Here is a 26787-nt window from a genome sequence, read left to right as displayed (position 1 = left end):
CTCTCCTTATTATTTCCCTCTCATCCAGCCCTCATGTAATCCCCCGTCTCTCATTACCCAATCTTCTCTCCTGTTCTCTGCATCTCCTCTTGAGCTCCAGCAGTCTTTGACAAGGCCCAGTCGTCTTCCAGACAGCCCCATTCCCCCACACTAAAAATCCCCCTCTTCTTATTCTCCTGACACAATATGATTAATCATTCCATTAACTGATCCACCATCATTGGATTGTTCAGGGGGCGCTTATAATACTGTACAACCTCAACCACCCTCTTGAGAGACACCCAATCTTCAGGCCATCTTCCAAAGCTCTCAAGAAAACTCTCCTTGTCTTTGTTCACTACACGCCTAAAACAGCTGTCATACAATGTGAGTTTGACTGTCACTAAATCTGCCCACGGGTGAGGAGACTGAATGAAGAAATGTAAACTGGTTCAGAAAAACCCTAAAATGCTTTGAGTAAAAAAAAAGAAGTTATCTTATTGTGGTGAATCAGTCAATCTTATATCTAATCTAATATTAAAGATAAACGTATATAGTAATGTATACATAGGAAGGGAAAGGTTTATGTCAGGAGATTTTAAAATAACTTGAGTCAAAGGCACTGACAAACAAAACTTTGAAAGGTATGACACTTGAATAATAATGAATACTATGAGTAAATACTTCTCTGCTGGTTTTACATTTGATATTTATTGAAACAAAGTAGAGCATTGAGCCAATTTGTAAAAAGTAACAAAATATCAGCTATAACACATTATGTTTAACAAACCTCAAATTCATGGAGAAGCTTATAAATATACATGGTTGGATTGGTAGAAATAGTTTGTCTATTGAAAATCATCACAGGGATATTGAGCAGTTATCTGAGTGGTACTGGAAATCTGTGGCAATGATCAAATCTGAACATATGTGATATATATATATATATTTGTGTGTAACAGTAAAGCTGAACATGAGTGAGAAGAAAGAATCTGTGATTTGAAACAATAAGGTGCATTTCCCTTTACAAAAACAGTGAAGAGCCGCATTAGTGAGAACAACATTTTAAAAAGTGACTTCAAAACTTGGGGATGTCCGGTTTAATATTGATCTATGGAGATGATGCTTTTTTGTTTTAAGCTTAAAAGGATGATCTGGTTAAAGAAAATAAATACAGTTTACTGATTGGTTGGATAGACATACTATATACACAGAGCATGGAATATTTCACCACTGTAACCACAACATTGCCCATATATATTCAAACCATGTTAAGTATTGTAGAATAATGTTAAATGGATAATCTGAATTAATATGGAAAAGTAGGCTATAATATTGATATATCTGCTGATGCACTGTAGTAAAAAACAGCTGAACAGACACATACAGACAGGTTTAAGCGTCTGTATCAAAGTGCATAATGGTGGAGGGCTTGTTGCAGCACCTGGGGAACAGCTTAATAAATGGCCCAATCCCCAAAACAGCCCTCTTATTGTACCCATTGTACTCCTCGTAGGACTCGTATGAACCAACAGTGTTCCTTACTCTACATGTGGTGAGAGGGGACGAGTAGACTTCGGTAAGGATGTGAAGGCTGGTTTGGGACTGGGCCCATGAAAACACATCCACACACTACAGCACACAGGCGTTCTCCTCTCAACACAGTCATTCTTAAACAACAGACCAGGACCTCTTAGTCAACTATGCCACAACTCTCTTGTTTGGAAATGGGAAGCACAGTCCAATTTTGCAAACAGTGGGACCCATCTGACAAGAAATATTTTATATTCTGAAATTTAAAAAAGGGTTAGGTGGTGGTGGGGGTAGGGGGAGATTTCCAGCCAGTTTTAGGCACTTGCAGGGGTTAAAATCGGCCGGTGATGACTGGGCCAAAATAAAACATAACAATCTCAAAATAAATATTTCACGATACTCTCAGTTTCTGAAGACATAAGATTTTTTTTTGAAAAAAAAAAAAAAAAAAAAAAAAGAGTCAGTCTTTTTGCAATGGCATAATTGTTTAACTCTATAAATATAATTTATATAGTTTCTTTCTTCCATTCTCTCTCTGTGTTCAACTCCTTTGCTCCTCTGCTCCTGAATACACACAGATGTATGCCCATCGCCTGCAAGCAAACACACACAGGCAACACTCCTCTTCTCACTTGCAGACGAATTGGTCTACGATTTTGGTGCAGCGCTTGCACTTGACGTAGCAGCACCAGTGGAACTTGCAGTGGCAGCGCTCCACTATCTGGGCCTTGTACTGGTCGTAACCGCGGCCGCAGCACATCAGCTCACACCCATCCATGCCCTCTGAGGTCTTGTTGCAAAGGCGCCCCACTGTGCCCAGGGAGCCTGTGCTTTGGTTCTTCAGGCAGTAGTCTGGACTGGACTCAATGTACACCAGGTCATGGCTTGTGGGAGCGTTGAACTTGCTGTGCATCTGCACCATCTTCCCACGTGTGTTGAGCTTCATGGCAGCTGCGCTGTCGTACTTTTCCTTCAGTGCATCGCCCACCTTGCGGAAGTCAGCCAGCTGCAGCCAGCAAGTCTTCAGACTGCAGGAGCCTGACACCCCGTGGCACTTGCAGGACACGTGGGCAAGGTCTGACACCGTCTGAGAATTGGAGAGAAAAGATATAACTAGATAAAGAACTTACAAAAACATTTATTCTAATGTGGCAAATGACAGAAAATGCCAAAGTGACACATGCTTCATATTTCTAATTCGACCCGTCTGCATAAATATTTGCACAATGTCCTACTCATGATCTCATAAGGCATAACTTTGCAACAAAGGACCAAATGATCCTGTCCATGTCTCCAATAGTGCATTAAATAAAATGTTGTCCACTCATTTGTCCTACTTGAAAGAAAACAGCCTGGCAACAGATATCTGGCATTACGTTTCCTTTGAGGTGGTTTCAAGATGTTTGGAAAGGAAAAGAAACCCCAGAGCTGCCTCCAATGACTCCATCTCCCCACAGATCAAAGCCTCAGGAGGGGAGAGCTGACAGAGCTGTTATACAGATGATCAGCGGAGACCTGATCTGATTGACCTGGATTGTCTCACTTCCAACTCCTGTGTGTGTGTCTGTGTCTGTGTGTGTGTGTGTGTGTGTGTGTGTTCGTACATGCATGTGTGTGTGTCCATGTGTGTCTTACCCTCCTTCCAGCTTCGTTATTGTGAAGATTCATTAACAGCCGGGCGCTCTCATATGAGCCTTTGGGGTAGCTCTTTTCCCTCTCGCGTGCGTCCACAAACTCCTTGGAGAACCTGTAGCCGTAGTTGAGGTTGTCTCCGCAGCCGCCCCATAGCCAGTCTCGTGGCAGGTCTTTGGGGCGAGCCGCACGACTGCACCCACAGCTGGAGAGTTCCCCCTCTCTGCAGGCACGGCTCACCGCGTTCACCACCCCTGCTGCGCTGATGGCATAAGTGAACGCCGTTTCTCGGCTGCCTGCAGACATGAAAACAGGAACATCATGTCACTTTTGACACAATAACTAAATGAGAAATGTCTAAAAGCACATTTATCATTTGGCATATCCATCCACCACTTCCATTTTTGTAGGATATGTGTATATTTATTTTATACTGAATGTGTGTCACTGTCATTTTGCTTTAAGAATTTTTACAGTGTTATGAGATGTGATATCATATGACAGCATTCACCATACATTTAAGATTACAGAGAACTTCAGCCAAGTGCTGCAGGCTCCTCATCACCATCATGTTGAATGGTGGAATCTGAGTTGCTGTTATTGGGCTTCAGCCAGAGAGAAGAGAGCGCCCTCAAGTGACAGAGATCCTCCTTAACAAGCAGTCTCCATCTCACCCAAATTGGAAGTGACAACAGCTCTTTTACTTTATCTGTCATGACTGAGTGATTCTGGAGCCATTGCTCATTAACTCCTGCTGTTTCTACCCTCAACATTTCCTCTATAGAGACAAGAGTGAGAGGGAGTCTTAAAAAATGCACATAAGCAGTTTTTTGCCATCACCAAATGCTCGATCCATTACTACCACTGTACAAAGCCACAGACTAGAGGAGAAAACCGAGATGAGGAGATAAGCGACTATAGAAGAAACAGCCGACCAAACTATGAGGCTGTGTGTTGACACTGAAGACGAGGGCTGCTACAAAATAAAAATGCACAGCTCATATACCTGGTGGGCCAAACCTTTAGAGAGCATACTATAATGACAATAACAGATGAACAGAGAATGGGAGATGAGGGAGGAGAAAGAAAAGACGACTGAAGAGATAAGTCAAGACTTTGACAGAAAAAAAGAAAGCAAAATGGAAAAGGAGACACACACATGCACTTAATATCGCTAAAGGTAGTAAAAGACAATGACGGAGAAGAGAAAATAATCAAGAATCCATTTGGAAAGTCTGAAAGATGTTCAGGTGGGGAACTCTGGCAGGACCAGAGGTGATCAGAGAGAGTGGAAGATTTATTAGTCTAGTACAACTTTTAATCCAGCCTAAAGATATTGGCCTAATAAAGGACATGTGGATGGACAAACTGAAGTCTCCCACACTGCTGCCTGTCTACCTTCTCCTGTACCCCAACCTGGAGAAAGCCAAACCAGGCAGGGGAGAGGGTCTGAACCCCAACCATGCCAGCACCCCCTGGAGCTAAGCTTTAAATCACCAGCAGTATCCTAAGCCAGCAGACAGACAGACAGACAGACAGACAGTAAAACAAGGCTTTCAGATAGACAGCTATAGAGGGGAGGACATGTTTACTTGGCCCAGAGCGGACTGAGATGGGAGCAATGTTGGGGAGGGAGACTGAGGGAGAAGAGGAATGGGAGAGTGGCTGCTGATGAGGTTTCTGCGAAGACGGATCTGTGGAAAGGGAGTCAGCAGCACCAGAGACACAGACAGGCCAGAATCACCAAGAATGGTGTCAAAACACAGACACGCATATGTGTGCACACAATGTCATGTAGGGTAAGCTCACATGTACGTGCTGTAAAGGGTTGGTTCACCAAATTTTAAAAAAACTATTAAAAAGATGATTTTTTCATTTACAAGTCTCCTCCATGCTGACTGTTGCGTTTTTATGTGCTGAGGTTTTAAAATGTTCACCACCACCGCCCCAATACAAGTGAATGAAATTTTGTTTTTGTTGCACACATTACATTTAAAATATTCACAGAAAACCTCTCTTTCCAAAAACAATGTTACTCATGATTCTCTATGAAACCCAGTGTGATCGGTTTTCAGTGGAGCAACTTTCTACTGAAAAAAAGACAAAAGGTCACCAAAATAAACTGTTAAAAGTGTGTTCTGTGGATTATCCAGTGTAATGGGAACATTATTTTTGGAAAGACACGTTGCTGTTGAGTGCATTAACTGTTATTTTTAAAGCTGTGAGCACCACAAACAAAATTCCATTCACCATTTATTCCATTAATTGTATTGGGGAAGGAGCAGACATGCATAAATTCAGCAATCTGAGTAGGTGAGAAAAAAAAAATTTGTTAACTGACCCTTTAGAGAGTACCCAGATGAACAGAATGCACACCCCTCTGTATGTCTTACTTAAGAAGACTTTGAAAGATTCCCAAAATTTTATCCATTCAGATTTTGCTATTGTGGAGCCAAGCCTGCTGTAATGCTCTTATAATCACAACATTGACATTGTATAGATTCATTATAATTCAGCTGGAGAGTTATGATCAATAAACGGTGAACCACCTTTACATTAGCTCCTGAGGTGAAGGCTCAAATCCAAACAAAACTAAAACAAAAAATGTTAACTGATAGGATGCAAGTGGGGGATTCACTTTTAAGAGAGGATTGTAAAGATCTTGAACTTTCTATAAAAGATCTGAGCACACTGTATGTATGCGCACACCAACAGACAGTGTAATCTCTGATGGGTGATATATCGGTGCATGTACTCCCATTATTTGTTAATACAGGGCAGCTACAGTCCAGCTCCACATCGTGTGCATCTGTGTGTGTGTTAAATGAGATTAGACTGTCTCCCATTCATCAGGGGAAAAGCAGATTCTCTGCCTCCCTCCTGCTCCATGTCGGGAGCTGGTTTAGCGGGCCAAAGCCACATGTGATTTATCCAGCAACCTCACCCACCAACTATTCTCTCCACACAGCTGCTGAGAATCAGCAGCCCAATACATTTCTCACACACACACACACACACACACACACACACACACACACACACACACACACTTTCACAAACACACCAAAGAGGGTTAGTGAATCAGAGAGAGGGAGAATGAAGAAAGGAAAGATACAGAATGTACAGATTCTTAATACCACTGGTGAATATGTGTTGCATACATGTGCGTATTGTTGCATTTATGGACACACATTGTGTGGGTAACTACTCCTGTGTGTTCATGTACATGTGTCTAAGAATATTTTCTATTTTATACATAATTTTATACACTATTCTGTCCATTTCTTACCTATTTGCATGACCCGTCCGAAAACAGAGGAGTTGTCCACCGTGCTGCAGTTCCAGCGCCGATGTCTGAACTGGTACTGGCACTCTCTGATGCCTGTCTTGGCACCTTCACCGATGTACTGCATGTGGTCCTGGTAGAGCTGGCACAGCTTCTTCTGGCCCTGCGACAGGCCCACCAGCTGGCTGCACAGAGGCTGGGCACCGATGATGTAGGCCTCAGGGATCAGTAAAGGGTTCATGGCCAGAGACCTGGATGAGGGGGACACATATTGCAGTTGTTTTCACTCATTATGCAAGTTTTCAGGCCAAATTCACAATCAAGCATGGATTTCTCTTGATTAGTTTCTCCCGCTCATTGATGAAGCTATGCTGATCAGAGAAATTAGGTGCAGTTATTTACTGAATAGAGTAAAACCCTGCATACGCTCAGCTCTCTGTGACACTGGCCTTACAGTCATGTGCTATTTTGGGCCAAGGCCCTACTGCAAAAGTGGGACAAGTGAAGACAAGAAGGAACAATCAAGAAAATTAGACAATACAGTAAAATAAGTATTCAGTGTCTTAACCTTTTTTTACATATGACCCCCCTCTTGAGACGCTGCATATTACGTCTATCAGATTAGACAAAAAGCGATGCCTCTGCCATTGTTTCATTTTTAAAGTTTTTAGAGGTCTTAGTATTTTATGTATTCTAAGTCTAAAAAACTAAACATCAGTTGGTGCGGCAGAAAAAGCTAGCAAACCCTTCCCATTTATTTTGTGACCCCTTAGAGTGGTCCCGAGTCATACTATGCCAATTGACAAGAAAGGTTTTTGACATTTTTGCTGAAGTGCATTACATGATGACCACTTCTGTCATGCCGACTCAACACACTGAGTGGATAATTCTGCACAATGAAAGTTATATACCTACGGTACCACACAGGAAAAAATCTGATCTTTTCAACTTAAGTAACAGATCGATTCCATAGAAAGAGGAATAAAAATGGAGTGAAAGAGAGAGAGAGACAGGGACAAACACAGTAGAAAAAGAGAGAGAGGAACACTACTAGTATGAGCATCTGGTTCCAGGCCACAGGACAATTAGAGAAGCCCATCCCTGAGCCCTAAGAGAAAGACAATTAGCCCCCAGTGTAACCTGATCGACTAGGGAAACTCAGCAGCGAGGGAACACAGACTGAATACACACAACATATACACAAAGTACACACATAAGCACATAGACGAAAAAAAAAAAAAAATCAACATTCACACTGTTCGTGTGCTCAAACACACATGCACACTGACACCCACACACACAGTCAGCCGACCCACCGACAGTCTAAATCATTCACACCTGTGTGTCCTCTAAAAGAGGAAACTGAAAGACACACACAGTCTGTGCTCCAAACTCAGCTTTCCAAAGGGTCTGCGGTAATGTGCGAGTCTTCAGCTGTGTCCGTAATCCAGCTCATTATTTGAACTTTAATGTAGTCGCCTACTGAGCTGAGCCCATTACAATATGTTTCTGTATAAATCCTCTTCAACTTATTTGTTTAAATTATTATTCTCATATAAAAATATGATACAGTCTTACACTGAAAGTGTCAGTTTCCTGTAAATACTTCTTCTACAAGCACTCAAATTGGGATACGCAAGTGCACAATTAGACAAAAACACAAACAGCCACAGGATGCAGAGAGTGGTGATTTGCTTTGAGTAGTGCTTCTATGGGGACTGGTAAAGAGTACTTTCCCCTATCAGAAGTACTGTGTGTTTAAGTGCTGCATGCTCAAATATAGACTTTTCTAATAGCAGCAGGACGAGTGTCTACACACAAACGCACTCATGCACGCGCAGTTACACACGGTGTTCGTGTTTGCACATATTTGGACGACGACTCATAAACCACAGAATTCTATGTTTTCTATAATATTCATAATTTTGGTTTGGCAATATGTGAAGAAAGAAAATAAAGGAGAAAAAAGGTCTTCCTGAAAAGCTAATGTGCTACAGTCAGCATGTTGTGTTACTTCATATGTGGTGCAACTGAAGCTGAGGAGGCTTACTTAGCAAACACGCACACTCGCTCTCTCACACAAGCCTGAAATTGAGTCTGAAACTAAGTAAAAGATAAATATAAACACTAACAAAATGTTATTTTAAAAATCTATATAACCCTAAATCTTTGGCTTTTTTAATGTCTTTTATACTCTTTTTAGGCACTGCTACCTGCCCAATTTACTAATGTGACTCATCTATGAGTGTAAAGAGAAGAAAATGCCCATTGAGAGCTGACAATCTCTAATGGCCATATAACAAGCAAACATGCACAAAAACACAAGTTAAGACACACACAGAAATACTGTATGGAGAGAAAATAATATAATAATAATAATAATAATAATAATAATAATAATAATAATAATAATAATAGCATACCACCATGAGTTGGCCTCCACCACCACCTGCATGAGGAGTGTGAGGAGTGTGAGGGCAAAGACACAGTGTCTGGAGTCCAACACGCTGCCAAAGGGCCAGCAAACCGGCCGACTGACACAGCCCAGCCCCAGGTTCATACTGCCGCTGATCTGAGGGAGGACAGAGAAAAAAGGATGCATGTTGGTCTGCCTGGCTGTCTCAGGTTATTGTGCTTAATACAGAAAATGACAGATCTGTGATTTCAAAATGTGTTAAAGGAAATGCAGGAAAAAAACTCTCTTTTTATAGGAAAACAGGACTGTGGTTGTGTGTGTGTGTGTGTGTGAGATGAGAGCCCTGAGGCCATCAGTGCTCGCACAGCAGAGCAGTCATTTGGCAGCAGGTCTGAGTGTGAATCACGTAAGACTGATAGACGTGCAGCCGGAGAAGACACAATGACCATGAAACCCCATCTAGACACATTCCTGACAGTTCACTTTACTCAGAGAAAGAGACATACAAAGGCAGAGACAGGCAGACAGAGAGAGAGAGGCCTAGTCAGAGTATGTATGTGTTATTTTATTTTAGCCCACATATTTACTATTGACATAAGGGTCAAAACTAAATTGTCCCAATTTTAACCAACAATTAAGATTACATTTTTAAAGCAAAGATGGCTAACTTAAACAAAAAGAAATAAAAAATCTGGAGCTGGCAATTGAATACATTTTGTTTTTTTTCCCATACTAATTTAATTTTTAATCTATGGCAGTCCTGATTGTATTTGTTGCTGGTGACAGATTTAATTTTCTTTAATTATGCAAATAACTAATACCCTTGGAAGATAACAGGCCTAATAAAATTATTATATAAATTCGTTTTCATGGTTGTTCATTTAAAACATTTTAATAGGACTTAAAAAGGGGGAATTTATACAAAACATGGAAAATGAAAAAATAAGTTATTATACAAAACATGGAAAATGAAAAAATAAGTTATTAGATTTTTTTTAATGGTATATTGCAATTAAATGTTCAATTTATTAAAAAACGGTAACGTCGGTCCATAATTATATTCTATTTAATTTCCATATTTATTAATTGACTGTGGACCGGACAGAAATGAGCCACGTCAGCGGATGGTCGTCCATGGCCTGGTTGTACTGGGCAGCCTTTTGCATAACGAAAACTACAAAGAATTAAAAAAACAAAAAGAGGGGGAAAAAAGTCAATTATCTGCAAACAACTGTGTGGCTTTGGTGATACATGTTGGCTGCTATGTAGGCAGAAAATGAGTTAAAATAATTACCCCTAAATTTGCGAGTTAAACCGATGTGCCAGCCTTACAGTTGGGCCCTGTGTGAATTTTGGGACTCAGAGCAGCTCTAATTTGTCACGCTGCGTTATTTTCCAGGGTTGAGTCGTGGAGACCCGGGCCTGCCTAATACTCATTAAAGAGAAGGCCAAGTTCACCATCACTCACCCAGCGAGCGCGCACACACACACACATACACACGGGCATGTGCTTTCAGTTTGTGCACTGCTTCAGTAATAGTTGGTGAGGTTATGTTATGTTCCTTGTAGTTCTTCCACATAAATTAAAGCAATAATCCACAGAGGGCGGCGGTTTTACACTGATTTTAAACCAGCTAATTGGAGCTGTTGCGCCATCCAGGAAAGGATTTCAAATAGACATTTTAATTTATGGATAATTAAGATCTACAATTAACGAACTTTTTTTTTGCGCTAAGCAGTACACTTGAGGGGGAGAAACCCAACAGCGCGGGGGGGGGACAAGTGATACAGGTTTCATTCTGCGTATTCTTATTTAAATTAACTGTCACGAGGCCACAGGTGCATGCAATTATCTGACATTCCACAACTGAGTCTCAGCCAATCAGAGCAGAGAACAGTAATTGTTTTAAGAGACAGAGACTCGAGGCTTTTTTTTTATTTTTATATGAATATGTGTTAATACGGGTTTACTCAAATTCATTGGCTGCAGCTATAACACGCTGTACATGACAGTATTCTAATTTATTTTCCTGTTCTTGTGTTTGGCATCCCCACTGCAGGCTGCGTAAACCGTGCGCTCAGTGACCCCTGGAAACGATTTGACCCGAGTGAAAAATACATAGGACTTGACTGGATGACTGACGACTACCTTGCTGATTTCTGTCGGTGAAAGTGGCATCAAATTGGGCAAATTTCAGGAAGAGAACAATTAGAATAGGGTCGACAGGATGATAAAACATCGGGCGCTGCTGTTGCAATGGATCATTTAAGAGGCTGTTTTAACAGGCCATGTGGGACTAAACCGATTCACATTAAACCCGAAGAGTTAAAGAAAAATAAGTAGTTAGTTTTTTAAAATGAGAAAAATGTATGAATGAATTATTTCACCTTTGGGTTAAATTAAGGCCTTTGTCTGGTCTCAGTTTTGGGTTTTCTCTGACAGGAGCCTTTGCCTAAACCATATAAAATGCTATTGAAATTAAATAAAAAGAATGTTTTTAATAACCATAGCAACAAATGATTGTAAAAAAAAAAAGTGAAGGGAAAAGCAATATAGTGCTATGAGTGTCAAATAATGACAAGCATTAATGAATGACTATTTCTAAGTGACTGTATTTACAGTATGGCCTTCATCACCATGCTTTTGGATAATATGCATGTTGACATTAAAGTTTTTCAAATTTAAGAAGGGCAAAAAATATATAAATTATAGAGCAATTAAATACAACAGTGTCACCTCTCAAACTGGCGCCCATAAACTGACTTAAGTGAAACATTATCCACAGTTAATAGCGAAAAATGAGTCTCTTTTCCTGCCTGTCCTGTTGTTTAAAAAAAACCAGGAGAGGGAGCCAGGTACAAGGATTTGATGAGGAGAAGCAGCACAAAGAACACTGCCTGACTTCAAATTGGGACCGTTAACAATGGGAAGAGAAAGCAGACTATTTTTTACCTAATTTATTTATCTAAAACATAGAACTTTTTCTTAATTTTCACTGAATTCATTATTTGCCCAGCAGGACACTGACATATGGGTCACAGTCAATGCGGGGAGGGGAGGAGAGGAGAGGAGAGGAGAGGAGAGAGGGGGGGCTTGCATGTTTCACACATCACATCTGTCAAGAACTTCTGTCCACATCCAAGAACCAGTATTAGTCCAAAATGGTCCCACTAAAAACAACATATTTTCCACTCTCTAAGATAAACTGCAGCTGCATGGAAAAGTGAGTGAACCAGGAGACCTATAGGCTACTCACCAAGGAGCACAGCCCGTTAGAAGTTGTAATCCACTTTCTGCAGACGATACCAAACCAATAATCCCAGTGCAGGCCAGGTGGATTTAAGATTTCCTTTTCCGCTGCAGTGAAGACAAGTCTGGTCGTTTTATCCGGATCTCTTGGAAAGTGCTTGGTTGGGGTGAAGAACGCGTAAAAGCTACAGCTGAGAGAGTTATTCAGGTTTGGTGTTTTGGTGAACACGGACGACCAACAATCGGTGAATGCGCTCCGTGCGCCAAACAGTTTATAGGGCTGGTAGGAAGCAGCGGGGTATACATATAATGTCCAAAGACAGTGTAAAGGAAATGATCAGTTCCTTTTAATGAATCAGTGCGTGACTTTGCGGTAAATATGAAGAAATGAAACCATCTACGGCAACCCAAAATGCCCCCTGACGGAAATGTCGAATGTACTTTGTCGATTCTCTTCTAATTGAAAGCGGCCTACTTTTTTGTTCCCCTATCCAAGTAAAAAAAAAAAAAAAAAAAACTGTTCCAGATTATAGCTAGACTATGTCAAACCAAAAAAAAAACACGGAAAGTCTTGCAATGAACATTAAATCCAGCCGCTAACACGCTCAGGTCATAGCGCGTTTTTACCTGCGGAAAGATCCACACGGTGTTCCTCGCCACAAACGACTTGTCAATTTACCTTCCATTCTGAGCAAAAAACACTTTGACAGTTCCTCCGCCGGACTTAAAAGTCTTCACATGCAGAAAAAAAAAAAAAAAAAAAGGAGTAAGTCATCCGCCTTGCTAAAAGAAGAAGAAGAAGAAAGAAAAAAAAACAGATGCCACAATTAATCGGCTCCAGACAGTATGCTCCAAAAAACTTTCCGCGCGGACTATCTCCAAACAGTGCGGCTTGGCGAACGCGCGCGGTGCCAGGGGGAGGAAAAGAGCTCAGCGTGTGAACAACAGCGGCTTTTGCTGAGAGGCTCCGAGTCTGTCGTCCTCCCACACCGTATGTGTGCGTCTCTGTGTGCTGAAGTGCAGTAAAAAGTCTCGCCGGCTATCCCTCCCTCTCTCCTTTTCTCCCTCTCTCACCTGCTTCAGTCGCCTCCTCTCGCAAACTAGCACGCTGCGGCACGGATGCGCAGCGCAAAGACCTTTCGGATGGCGCATGCGCTTCGCATTTCTCCTCAAATCCCCTTTTTCTTTTTTTTCCTTCTGTTTCTCCCTCTCTTCCAGTCACCAACTTTGAAGAACCGAGGAATTTGAGTGTAGGTAAAAATTGTGGAGAGAGAGAGAGAGAGAGAGAGAGAGAGAGAGAGAGAGAGAGAGAGAGGGCGGAACAGGCTGTAACAAAACAAGCGTCTCTATTACCTAAAATAAACTTATAAAGCACCCAAGGCTATTACCCTATCCATACCAGAGCAGAGTTAGGATTTTCACTGGCAGCAGATCGAGTTACTACTCAGTAAAATCAAGACAAGCAGGTCCATATCGTGTGCTTATACAGGCTGCTCTCATCACCTGAAGGCCTGCGAGCATTACGGTCATTACGGTAATTATTATTTTATGGTACATTATCTCAAAACATGCTGCAGGAATCCGCCGGCTTATAGTTCGATATTTTTCAATGAACCCGATGATGAGTGTCAGAAGGCGAAGTGTTTAATAGTTTCACGTGTGTCACTGTAGATTTCTCTGTGTGTACACACACTGAAGGCATTCAAGGGTGAAAGCCGTGTTATTCTCAATTGCGCTAGACAGAATTTCATCTGGATTGAGGAAATAGAGATAGAATAACAGTCGGCAAAAGAAGTAAAACAATGCTAAAATTAATGGAATGGGGCAGTCACCTGAATATCTGTCTTTGTGCCCAAATAAAGACTTGCCTCAGGTGATAGAGGGAGGAGAAAGGGAAGGGGGAAAAGAGATTCATTCAGACATTTTTATTATACTGGTCTTGTTGTAGGCTTTAGTCAAGTGCAGTCAATCTTATAGGTTTGCTACAGACTTCATTTAAAATCAGTATGAGTTGAGTCTCTCAGCCCTTATTTAAATATAGGGAGAATCTGTGTGTCAGTATTACCAACACTGTGCTGACTTTTTACAGGTCTGGTGTAAGCTGTATTTACCTTCACATGCACTGCATATGGACACTGCACAATTTTCTCATTTCAATATGTGTCTATAAAAACAAACTCAATTTTAAGTCCCTTTAGCGTGTCTGTGGAACACAAAATTAAAAGTAATAAAAGCCCCCCAAAATTCTTTACAATAACTCATAATGCTTTTGGGAGAGCCGTCGTTTTGTCACATTTTTCCACAACTCGCACATTTCCTTCAGGAATGAAACTCTTCGAGAGGCTGCGAATACCTGTGGCGGAATTGAGTGTGAAGTGCCCTAGCAAATCTCGCAAGAGTTCTGTACAGCTAATGTTACCGCAGTGGATGCTGGAGGCTGCAACTGCGTCAAAGAGCACTTAAAACATGCTCAGCCACATTTCTGATCCCTCACCATGCCTCACTTACCCCTCCCTCCTCCATCAAACTGCCCCTCCACCACCACCACCACCACCACCACCCCAACACCCCCCCACGTTCCCCTAGGAAGAAAACTGGGCAACATCTGGCTGAGTTTATGAGAGAGAGAGAGAGAGAGAGAGAGAGAGAGAGAGAGAGAAAGAGAGAATTGGTAGACCATGAAAACTAGGGAGAATTCTTTCTAGGGCAGTGCAAGAGTCTATTGTTGTAGTTGCTATTAGTGGCGGTGAAACTTTAATCTTGTGAAAATACCCATTGTTGCACTCACATTTACCAATAACACTGCCGATGTCAATGTTCACATTATTGTCTTTTTGATAAAACACATATTGCAGTTCTTGTGAAAACAACTTTTATTCAAACAACAGAAACAAGCTGACCACTGCAAAACACTGTGGAACAAGTCATGGGTGAATACGGTTACCCCCAAACTTTCACAGTCCTTACAGTCATAAAACCACACACACATGCACACACATTGTACAAAAAAAACCTGTACATATTAGGTAAGGACCAAGTGGAAATACTGTGATACCGTTGATTCAAAACACAATACTGTACCTCATCGTCACCTCAGGACAACCTCCAGTACAGTGAAAACAATAATGACACAGTGCTTTAAAATGCAAGTCACTTCATTATAAACAGATTAGCCACTCAGATTCACAGGATCAATAAATAGACAACAAAATAATACATCACTCATCAGCCTAATAAGTCACACACAGCTGTTCAAACTTTGAAAAAAGAGTGGCACTCAAAACTGTTTCGGATGTAGAAAAGCAAACAGAACATGATATTGGTTAATTAAACAAACGCACAGCAGGCTAAAAGAACACAAGGAGAAATATATAAACAGACTGTTCTTACAGTAAGCTGGCTGATTTGAGGTCAGCGGTGTTTCCTTCCCTGTTAATAGAGGTTCTGATTTTTAGAGAAGGTGTAAGCTGATCCTCAAACTGTTTGTGGGGCATTTTAAGCCCGAATTTGCCTTTTCTTGTTGATCTCTCCACAGGAAGTGGGAGATAGTCAAACAAATGAGGGCGGCTTACTGGGTAGTCCAGATGATTCAGATGCAGTCCCATGTCAGTAATTTGTTTCCGCAGACAGGGTTGTCTCCTTTGGCACGGTACATTGAGAAGGTCTCTGTGGATTGTGGATTTTGAGGTCCATGTTGTGATATTTACAAAAAGTTCACTATTTAGCTGCAGAAGTAAACACATTCATGCCATCATAAACCAGTCCGGGATTGGCATGGGTTTACGGCTAGTTCCACCGGCTCTGCTTAGCCACACTAGTAGTCGACAGCGGTGGAATGATTGTCGGTTGATGTGAAGCCAGGACTCTGTAGCACCGCAGTACTGTAAGATGAATCCAGCTCCCAGTCTATTGAAAACAGCAAGGGAAAATGAAGGCAGTGGACTCCATGCCAATACGCTGAAGCCCCACACTGATGACTGATGCCACTGCATTTGTCAGTGAAGGTGACATTTATCGGTAATATGGAGAACTTCTGACCGGGCTGAATTCTGAGCTTGTCCGCAATACATACAAATGGTGGTTCCTGGAGTATATGTGTATATTCATATGTATGTCTGATGGTCACGATGGTAGGGAGGTATGGGTCGGTTGCGTGTGTATGCTTGCACTTGAAGCTCTTGAACCTCTTGGTACCTGGCTCTGTGAGCAGCTGTGGAAAGAAACATAGAGAAAAAAAAAATCAGTATGAGAGGTCAACCGCAAATAATGAAAAACAAATGCTAAAACCCACACAGGGATATGAAGATGCATCATTTAGCCAAGGATCTTAAGTTGTTTTTAATTTCCTCAGTCGTCTCCTAAAAGGTTACATCACACAGTTACATTGCTCGGACCAACAGAACTCAGACACTCAGGTCCGGTGCAGATATTTCGTTTTTTTCTTAGCTTTAGGTAGACCATTTTCTTCCTGTAACTGTCTGGCAACCCTCCAGAGCTCCTTAAGAATGCTCTAAATGCAGTTGGCAGTAACCCAAACATCAAGTGCTCATTAATAAAAAAGAAAAAAAAAACGATTGGAATGTGTCTGTTATTCAGGCCGCACAGCAGTCAGCAACAACTCACTTCTTTCCTGAGGGTTAGGTTGTGAAAAAAAGAGAAAACAATGATGTATGTCTAGCTCGCTGGGGGCGCCTCATTGGCTGAGCAAACAGACCCTAAAATAACTACCAATCACTGACGACGTTATCATCACTCAGAGAGGGCGTAGTGAAAGAACTTTGATACAATCTTTGCATGTTGGGGACCTGAGATGTTGCCAGGTAAAGTATGTTGTGATAGAGATGATTTGACCCCAAAATCTTGAGTTTGAGGGGATAACCCGTATTTAACCACAGCATCTTGTGTTGTGCATAAAGTAGAATGTCAAATTGCATGTCAAGTTCTGCAGGGCTGCTCACACTCTTCCTGTCTTACTCTGATTGGCTGCCAGGCAGGGAAGGACCATCCATTACAGCCAGGAGTAAATAAACACGCACAGCAATTAAAGTGCCATCATTTGTTATGCAACACGGGGTGTGTGTGTGTGTGTGTGTGTCGATGTGTACACACAAGCTTGCTTGCGTGCAAGTGTGACCAAATGTGTGTCTGCGCGCTTAGATGCATGTGTGTGTGTGTGTGTGTGTGTGTGTGTGTGTGTGTGTGTGAATTTGTGTTGCGTTGGACGCCATTCTCAGGTTTCTTTGCCGTCGTCTGCACTTAAATTAATGATTTGGGGGCCAGAGAATCAACAAATATGGCCCCCGGCAGGGCATAATGGAGAGCACGACCTGCCTTTGGATGTGTTTGAAGACCGCTCCTCTTTCTTCTCTGTCAACACCTCACTACCTCCACACAACAGACGCATTCACTACACAAACTCACGTGTGACGCCTGTGTTCATGTTGTTAATGAGGAAGTGTGTGTCGCTATGTGGTCATGAATGTGTGTACGCTTATCGGCCTATGATTATTTTACATGTCAGCATGTTGTGACAGAGTGTTAAAATCATATGGAATTTTATGTTCCTGAGTGTAAGTACTGCATTTGTGGTCATGATTATGTCCGCTTTAGAAACATGTGACAAAGCAAAGCATATTATATCAGCCAGGAAAGCTACAACCAGGCTCTAGATAATTTAATGAGCTCAAATGGCTCCGACGGGCTGCTTAAAGCCTTTTCAGCCCAAAGGTCACTGGCCACAATTTTCTGCATTATCAGCTGCTAAAGGCAGCAAAAAAAGATGTGCGCTTCATGTATACAACATTACACATTTTGCACAAGTTGTACACTAGGCAGCACTTTTCTGGACCTGATTCAAAGTACATTATGATTGAAAACAACTGAAATAAAACCAGCTGTCCTGTTTGTGTCTTTTTTTTCTTTTTCTGATTGATTTATTTTACTCTTCTTTGATATTTTTCTAGTGTTGGAACGATATTTGATATAAAATACCTGCAGACAATTCTATAGGCGGCAATGCACAAGAGAGGACATTTGCCACAAAGTTGTAAGCACACATAGAGAATCCATTTATCCAACGGACAGTGGCGATGTGCAGCAGTTCTGCCGCATGGGTAGGAATCTGATAAATTGCAGTGTAATATCCAAACCGTGACCTGAACCTTCACTGGGACAACTACTGATAACACTAACATTAACACTTGACACTCACTCCAACAGATCAGACACAGCCCTCCCATTTTATATTGAGCCACTTCACCTAAAGTAAGTTTAGGGAGGGGAGACAAAAAGCACATTTTCTAATGGCTTTAATCACACATGTGAATGTATATATTTCTGTTTCTTTTGGGATTTGTTTCAGATCACGACTGTACAGACTGTTATTTTAAAATCGAAAATTGCTGTCATATCAATGCATACTAATGAAAAAATATAATTTCCTTCTCCCTCTTGCAACACTCAGCCATCATCTGTCTCTAAGTCAAATCAGCCATTCCTATCTTCTACTCCCTGCGTAACCCTCATCCTCCTCCCCACTCCTCTACTCTCAGTGTGCTTGATGGTGGGATCAGACAGGGTGAACACTTTCTCATATTAATACTCCTTTAGCCTGCATCTGGAGACAGGAAAATGAATGACTTATCAAAATTTGCAAATTCCCTCTGCAGAGACAGAGGTCTGGTTGAGGTGAAAAAACATTTATACTGCATTGTACTATTAATTTTGTGACCAGTATTGTGTATCTACATACACAACATACCAGGTAAAAGTCCTTGTAAGTGGATAGGTAATCTAAATGAGGCTGTAAGGTGTCTATTTTGTTAGTCCACCTGTATTTCTCCCAAAACCTACTGGTCTGTCTTTCTGTCCAACTTTCTGTCTTCTTCCTGAGGATTGGGTATCAGGCCTGAGAGTCTGGATGTGAGCGGCTGAACCCCCTTCTTGTCTTTAAGTGCTACTAATATAAACTGCCTGTTAAATGGATCCTTGCAGAGTTTTGGGACCACCAATGTTAAAGTGCTGCTCTTTCACTTGGAATTACCCTGTGGTTGGTGTCCTTTCACTCCTACAGAAAAAAGAGAAACACACCAAATTCAATTACCAGTATAAAGATTGGTACCCTCCGCCCCCCATCGCCCCGCCTCACCTCACTCTACCAGAAGGAGAGATGTAAAACAAGCCATTCGGTGGTATGAAGGAGCAGATACTGGGGTAAAATAAAGGGAGAGAGAAGTGACAACTAGCAGCTGAGTTGGGTTTTCTCACTGTTCTGTCTGAATAGAAACAAATGCAAATACATATTTCTTTTTGTTGAGATAGTTTGTGAACGCAGGCCTAGTATGTGACCACAGAAGATATCGTGTTTCTGATAGGATAGTCTATTTAACCTCGGAAAAGGAGGTCAGAAGAGAAGCAATTTTGACTAAACGTCTTACAATGAAAACAAATCACTGCTCTTATCATATGTCAGATTTATTGACTGCAGTAAGTGAATATAACCCACATTCAACATGCTCATTGATGGTGAAATAAAAGACATCATGCAGCACCTCTATTGCTCCATTGCAAGGTAGTGTCTAAGGTAATCTATTACAGCAAATGGGATTTTAAAAAAGCAGTCAAAATTTGGTTCCAATTCATTGATCCGATGTTACAGGTTCCCATGAGCTAAAAACTCAGATTACGTATTAGATGGGTAAAATAAATGTTTTAAATGTGCGCACATACTCATCCAATCTTTTCGAAACTATAGCCCTTTAAAACCCTTAAAAAATATGGTCTACATCAAGCCATCCCAGGAAGAGAGAACATCTTCTCTGCAACAATTGCTTCAAGAGCTCGCTCTTTCTTCCCTGCATTTCTTCTCTTTCTTTTTTTCTGCCTGACTTTTACAACTTCCTCCTGGTTGGGGCTGCAGCTCTAACCCAAACAAAACTCCATTTTTTAGTTATTGGCCCTCATGGCATGTAATGGAGAATCAAGCTAATTATCCCTACAGCTGTTTTCACTTGCTTTTTATGTAAGCAATACCTGGCTGATCCAGAGAGCAACAGTGAGGCCCTTCTTAGCGCTCCAGGCCTCCAGGCCGGCTGGAATTAGAGAGCAAAATGCCAGGTTTCCCCACCCCCCGATACTGCCCGTGTGTACCCCTGCACCCATCTCCCAGCACACAGCCCAACCCAACCCAAACCCAGCCTGACACCACCCCCTGCACACCCAAAGCTTCCATTTCCACTCCCTCATACACTTCTCAAAACTCCCTCTTTGATGTTAAACAAAGCTGCCCTTGATAGTTAAGATGGATCTGTATGACAAGCGCTCATTTTCTTCCACTGATGGTCCCTGGCAATTAATGAAGGAGGTGAGCTAGGGTGTGGCTCGGATTAAATGGTAAGCATCTCATGCTGTCACAAGACTAGAACGAGAGTAAAGAGTGCAAAAAATTTGAGGGAGGGAAAGAAAGACAGAGGGGTAAAGGCAAAGAGTGGGAGAGAGGGGGGTAAAGAGTGAAAGAAAACAATCCCTCAAAGGCTAATTACATAATTTCCTTCATCTGAGCAAACACATGCTGGGTGAAAGCAAGTGTGAGCAAGCCTCACAGATGCCAGGCAGAGAGGTGCTGAGGAGACCTACTAACACAGTCTACAACTGCTCTCATGCAATGGACAGTCTGTGCGGCAAAGGCAATGAGCCAGATCTCTGGGGCAACATTATCTACAGTGTTTGTAGCTTTTGTGGGATTCATATCCAAAACCTTTGTATTGATCCTCGCTTCTCCGGCAATGTAAGGGGAAAGTGACTCAGAGCAGATAAACAATTGCTGGTGTAATGTTTCCCTCATTACAGTTCATTCCTCACTGCAGCCAGAAATCTGTTCAGTACAAACACCACTAGGTGGAGTTGACTGTTGATGAAAAAAAAAAAAAAAATCTCATGTATCAAACTCATTAAATTCCCATGGAGAGGCAGCGTGCCTCTGTAAGTGAGTCAGACACCGTGTACGCTTCACATGTGCCATTTCTGAGAGCTTTCTTCTTGTTCAAACACTAGCGTGCATCGGCTCCTTGTGCCTCCTTAAACTGACATCTGGTTTGATATTAACAGAGACAGAGAGGGGGAAAGAGACACTGGTAGCAATTTTAAGACTTCTATTATTTCAGCTAAATTATAGTAAAGACTCTGCCAGCTACAAAAAGTAAAAGAGCAATCCCTCCCTTGAACTCTCTCCCTCTGCCGTTCTCTTTTTTTTTGGTCTCTAATCCTGTGAGGAATGATGGAGGGCTCTCTGTGGAATGGTGGTGAGTTTCCCGGGTCCGGCCAAGGTGTGCCAATGTAGAAATGATACGGGTGGAATCTGCAGTACCTACTCCTAATGTGAAGGTTGTTTTGACACATTTTGTCCACACAAGCAACCCTGCATGCACATATATGTATGTCCATATTCTTGCATTAAAATTTTGAAATTCACACACATTAATTCAAAGGCACAAGAATCACAAAAGGCAGGTTGAAAAAAGTGTTACTGGCAGGACATGTTCAAATATTAATTTATCACTTAAAAGCCCCTAGGCGAAAAAGAAACTATGTTCATAAAAGTGCATAATGTTCATGCAGGTCCAAAATACAGGTTTGCGCAACAACAATAAAAGGTGCATGGAATTCTCTCTGCTCCCAAATTCCTCGCTCCTCCTCCTCCCCTACTCTGTCTCTCTTGATCTGTCTCTCTTAGCGCTCAGAAGTTCTGATCTCTGACTAATCTCACTCATTTACTCCTTCAAGCCTTTTTTTTTTGTCTTATCACAGAATTCCTTCTCTTTTTCTGTCTTTCGCTCTCAGCACAGTATGGCAGTGCTTATGTTATTGAGAGAAATGTCGAGAGCTCTACTGTGGGCCAGCTGCATGTGGGTCAAAAGTCTGCCTGTGAGTGCCCGTGTGGCTGAGTATACAACCCACCAATGCACCTATTTTTCATAATAAGAATAGTGCTGGGGACCCCGGTGAGCTTTTGTCCCATGGCAACACCTTGACCTGGAGCTAAACCTCGAAATGTAGTGGCGGCGGCCCATCAGAACGCAGGCCGAAGAGCTTTGAATGCGCCTGCATCCTGACACCAGCGCAGGCCCAGCCAGACAGGGGAGACAAGTGAAACTCGAGTCCACATTAAAGCACCTCCATCAGGTAGGAGATCAGGGGAGGCCTCCATGCTCTCAGTGTCTGCGGGGGTCCGGGCCTCTGAGGCCCTATCTCACCTCCATCTGGAAAGAGAATCTGAGGGTAGTCTGATGGTCCGATAAGAGGCCATGCCGACTGACACGGTAACAGCCTCTCACCCCCATTCGCAAAAACAGGAGTGGGTGCAAGTCTAGCTGTGGTGTACTCTCATGCGGGTATGGGAGGGAGGGTGGAAGACTTGGTGTGTGTGTGTGTGTGTGGGGGGGGGGGGGGTGCATGGTGGCATTCACTTTGCTTTGAAGGTTTAACCCAGTACCCTGAAATGTGTGTACAGGCGCTAAGCTTGCAGAAACAAGTATATAGTGTAACATGCAAATATTAAGACCTTCTCTTGTGCTTTCTGTGCTCTTCGTTGCAGTCTTCTTTGTCGAAGACTACACGCACGCAGATGTGGGAAAAAGACATAGTGGACATGATGTCATAATTCATATTTGTGCTTTATAAGTGAGGAAAGTTTCCATGCAGGAGATACAGTGTGGGCTGGAGTCAAGACCTTGTTCCCGAAAGATGGAAAAGAAGGACAGAGAGCCAGCCACAACTGGTGAAAGGCCTACTCTGCACTAACCGCAGTGATGCAGAAACATATCTTTATTCACAATAAGCATTTCTCTACAATCTTTCTCTCTTTTTTTTTCTATATTTGTGTTTTCGTGTGTGCATATTACAAAAATGCCAGAATGCTCATTCAAGTGGTCACCCTTCCGCTATTAATGCTCCACCCTGCTCTTGATGTCTTCTCAAGATGAGACCAACTCCACTGACCCATCAGTCCTCACTCCTGACCCGACTCGTTGCTTCCTCTCTCTCTCACTGCCCACAGACTCACAGTTCTCCATCTGTTTTTTATTGTCCATAGTTCAGTTCCCTCTTAACTGATTTGCCCTTCTACCAAACCAGACTGGAGACACAGAAGCATCTTTTTTCCTGATCTGGGTATCTACAGTATAAAAACTTTTTTTTAAAAGCCAGGACTGAACTCACAAACTTATAATATATTAGAATATAGACAAGAAACACTACACTTTAGATTTTATAAATTGACTAGTGTGTCTTATTACTGAGCTTCATCTGGGCCATAGCAATATACATTTTTGGACATGTACCTAATGTGTAAATAGACCAGGGAGTAGAGTTTGTGTGTGTGTGTGTGTGTGTGTGTGTGTGTGTGTGTGTGTGTGTGTGTGTGTGTGTGTGTGTGTGTGTGTGTGCTTGCAATAAATGGGCACAGAGACAATGAAGCTGGAGCTTTGGATTTAAAATAGTTTAGTTTGGTCTCGTTTGGTCATCTCAGATTTTAGGATCTATTTAGGATCACTTGAACCAGTTAAGCAAATAAATGTGATCCTTCAGATCTCAATCTGCTCTGAAGGAAAAACAGGCTCACCTTCACAAAGGTGTGTGTTGGTGCGTGTATCTGCACCTGCATGTGTCTGTTTGCCTATAAGTCTCTATCTATGTGTGTGTGTGTGGTACACTTGTATCAACAAAATCTGATAATAATGTCTATTCAGTAGCTACAAGTATTTGAGGTAGACAAGTTCATACAGAGATTTACACAGTCAGCTAAGATTTATGTTTGGTCATCAAACATTAGAGCCCCTACCCATCCAATGCTAACAATGTGTTCATTTATTCATTCAACCCTCTTGGATGAGGGGGTTAACTGATTTTGTTTTGTGGTTTATTCTCTCTTCGGTATGCAAGTGCTTCTTTCTTGCATATGACGGATAGGCTCAGCCCTTGTTCACGTCTCTTTATTAAACCAAATGCAAAATATGTCTACAAACAGGATCTGAGACACAGTGACAAAGTCGAGGTTGATGTCAAGTGGAGTGAGTGTGTTTGTTCTAGCACAGCTGCAATGTGGTGCTTAATACTATTTAAGTCCAGTCTCAGGAAGACCCAATCGTGTTGTTGGCCGAGTCTGTTTGGTGCTCCTGGGGTCAGTATAGCCCCGGGACATGAGACACATAGGATATACGCTGGGGATAAACAGGCAGGCTTTCACAATGCCTGGTGGTCTGCTAGTGATCTCTACCTCAGTCTGACCTGTGTGTCATTGTGTGAGAGAAAAGGGGTGTAGAGACATGTAAAGAAGACAACAACTACTTTTAAAGTTGCTAATTCTGAGAATTATTCTCTCAGAGGTGAGATGAAGTGCAGGAAATGAAATAGCTACAATTCAGTGTAAAGAGTGTAAAGGAAACATTTATAACTTAATCGGAGTTTAAATTATGAAGCCTTCCTGGTTGAGTCAGAGTCCTTAAATAAACTTAAATGTCATATCAAATCGAGGGGAGTGTTTTTGTGTCTGTCTTTGTGTTTGCATGTGCATGGGAACACCAGGTTGTGGGGTCCCACTGCCAGTGTGGGTGAGGCAGAGAGATAACAATCTACAGGGGTACCTGACAGAGCCCAGAAACATAGTGAAAAACAGTTACGATATCTGAGCAAGTAATGATTCCTGAGACAACTCTGAACTATAAAGGGCCTCTGGAGCCTAAAACCCTAAAACATGTACATTTTTTCACTAAAACCAAAACCACTGACACTCCTTGTGCAGCCATCTTGAACCTTTAACAACCTTTAACAACGACACTGTGGAAGGCCCAGCCAGTGAAAATTAAATGGAGATACTGCGGATCGTAAATAAGCATCGTAGAGTGTGACAGAGGTTTGGCTCTGGGTGCGGATAGAGAGTAAATAATCCTCATTAGTTTTGACAAAGTGACTCATAGTTTTGTGATATTTACTGCTGAAACACACTGTACCCATTAAATAAGCACTGATAGAGCCATCCACACTGACAGCGCTAAGGCTTGCACTTAACATTTAGTCTTGCTGTGGGATTAATGCAACAGGTTATGATGCACTGGCTAAGCAAATACCCGTTGTTATGATAGCCAAGGATGATATAGAGTGGAGCTGGAACTATAATGTATTTAAACCTGTCCTCACTCTGGTTTTGAAAGTATGTGATGTGGAATATTGATGTGCTGGCTAAGTTAAGGATCACTTTTCAACTGTGGTTCATTTGACTCAGATAACTAGAACTCATGACGTGTTGTTCCAAACATCTTATTGATATCAAGACAGAAAAATAAACGCTGATAGCTCGCCCTAAAATGACTTGAAAAGTGATTTAGTGAAGCGTGTGCAGACTTCCAGGAACTCATAAAATTTGCAGTATGAAATGTTGATGTGTGTATGTGTGTGTTTGTGAATGTCTGTGGGGAAAGTAGGTCCATTTTGTCTGGGTGGTGCTGGGAATAGTATCGGCTTAAGGCTGAAAGAATTCAGGCCTCCCAAGCAAGGTCATGTGCTGATGTTTAGTGAGAGCTTTCTCAGGTCACAGACTGTGACTTTCAACCATCACTCACATTACCCCCACATCTTTGAGTAGTTCTGTTTAACTGGCATACCCCACATCTCTCCTCCAGTTTGCTGTAATGACAGGTGACAGCCATCTCAGTCCACTTATATAGTTGAAGGAGAAGTCAACCCAAATAGTCTTTGGACATGAAATGGACATCGCATAGTAGATGTGGTAGCCTATGGGAACTTTAAGTAGGGTAATTTGGCAAATGTTTGTAACATAGATTTAGATTCAACTTAAAAATGTAAAGTTTAGAAATCCTGAAAAGCACTTTCATGACCAATGATAATATTCCTGTATTTACAAGAACAGTAAAAATAGAAATAGAAAATTATAGAGTTAAAAGTAGCTTGTTTTGGATTTATTTTTGCTTTTAATTTCCCTTAAACATTTATATAGGTAGTGAATAGATGAATATTATCATAGGGTAGGTTCACATTTTGTCTCACATGCCCCTATGAACATTGAAACAGGTTTTGCTTGCTGTTATCATTCTTCCTGCTCTCTGCCCAATGGAAGAAAAGGAGATAGAAAATCCAGAGACTTGATTAGTGCAAAAATATATTGCAAAGCTTAGCTGAAGCTGATATGAGGCTTCAGCAAACTGAGATATGATTTGTGGGTTGTGGCTCAGGAGCTCCGTAGCTCCTAGTATGAAATTTTCTCTTTGGGCTTTCATGGACAGTGTTTTCTTGTTAAGCTACGAAGGGATAGTAACACAAAGATATATTTTTTTAAATATACAGTATATATTAGCTTCAGCTGAACTTTGGAATATATTTTTGCACAGAATGAGGACTGTCTTTTGTCCTCCATCACTTCCATTGGAATCGCATTAGGCCAGTATGAACAGGAGGTATGAGTACAGCGAGCCAAACCTCATTCACTGTTAATACAGGCACCTGACCATTGTTTGAAAACAGACTTGCATTATTGTAAAACTATCCTTTAAGAATGTGTATTTTGAGTGACATGCAATAGCTATGTAGGATGATGTTTCTATGGTTACACTAGCCAGCTAAGTGGTAAATGTGTGTAAATGTGCCCAGCAGTGGTTAAGCAAACAGGGATTGCTCCCTGGG

General features: G+C 41.7%; 2 protein-coding genes across 2 annotated transcripts in view; both read right to left on the bottom strand.

Moving 5' to 3' along the window:
* Positions 1 to 671: 671 nt before the first annotated feature.
* On the bottom strand, positions 672 to 13322 carry wnt5a (wingless-type MMTV integration site family, member 5a). Its single transcript, XM_051426256.1, has 5 exons — positions 12104 to 13322; positions 8854 to 9002; positions 6434 to 6681; positions 3148 to 3440; positions 672 to 2599 (listed from the first exon to the last, which is right to left on the bottom strand). Exons 2-5 carry the CDS (start codon positions 8988 to 8990, stop codon positions 2141 to 2143), a joined length of 1137 nt encoding a protein of 378 aa, XP_051282216.1. The 5' UTR covers positions 8991 to 9002; positions 12104 to 13322; the 3' UTR covers positions 672 to 2140.
* Positions 13323 to 14951: 1629 nt separating this feature from the next.
* Positions 14952 to 26787, bottom strand: part of LOC127377893 (ERC protein 2-like) — a 151195-nt gene continuing 139359 nt past the window's right edge. The window contains exon 20 of the mRNA XM_051426193.1: positions 14952 to 16306. The gene's annotated coding sequence lies outside the window, so the exon portion shown is untranslated. The remainder of the gene's footprint in view (positions 16307 to 26787) is intronic.

The sequence above is a fragment of the Dicentrarchus labrax genome, unplaced genomic scaffold (assembly GCF_905237075.1).
Source record: "Dicentrarchus labrax unplaced genomic scaffold, dlabrax2021, whole genome shotgun sequence".
Classification (NCBI taxonomy): Eukaryota; Metazoa; Chordata; class Actinopteri; family Moronidae; genus Dicentrarchus; species Dicentrarchus labrax.
Note: the sequence above shows the minus strand (reverse complement) of the source record. Positions and strands in the feature narration are given on the sequence as shown.

Coding starts and splice junctions, on each gene's coding strand:
- wnt5a (XM_051426256.1), bottom strand. CDS start 8,990: ATGAACCTGGGGCTGGGCTGTGTCAGTCGGCCGGTTTGCTGGCCCTTT. Junction 6,682..8,853: donor GTGGAGGCCAACTCATGGTG/GTATGCTATTAT, acceptor CCCCTCATCCAG/GTCTCTGGCCATGAACCCTT. Junction 2,600..3,147: donor ATAACGAAGCTGGAAGGAGG/GTAAGACACACA, acceptor TCCAATTCTCAG/ACGGTGTCAGACCTTGCCCA.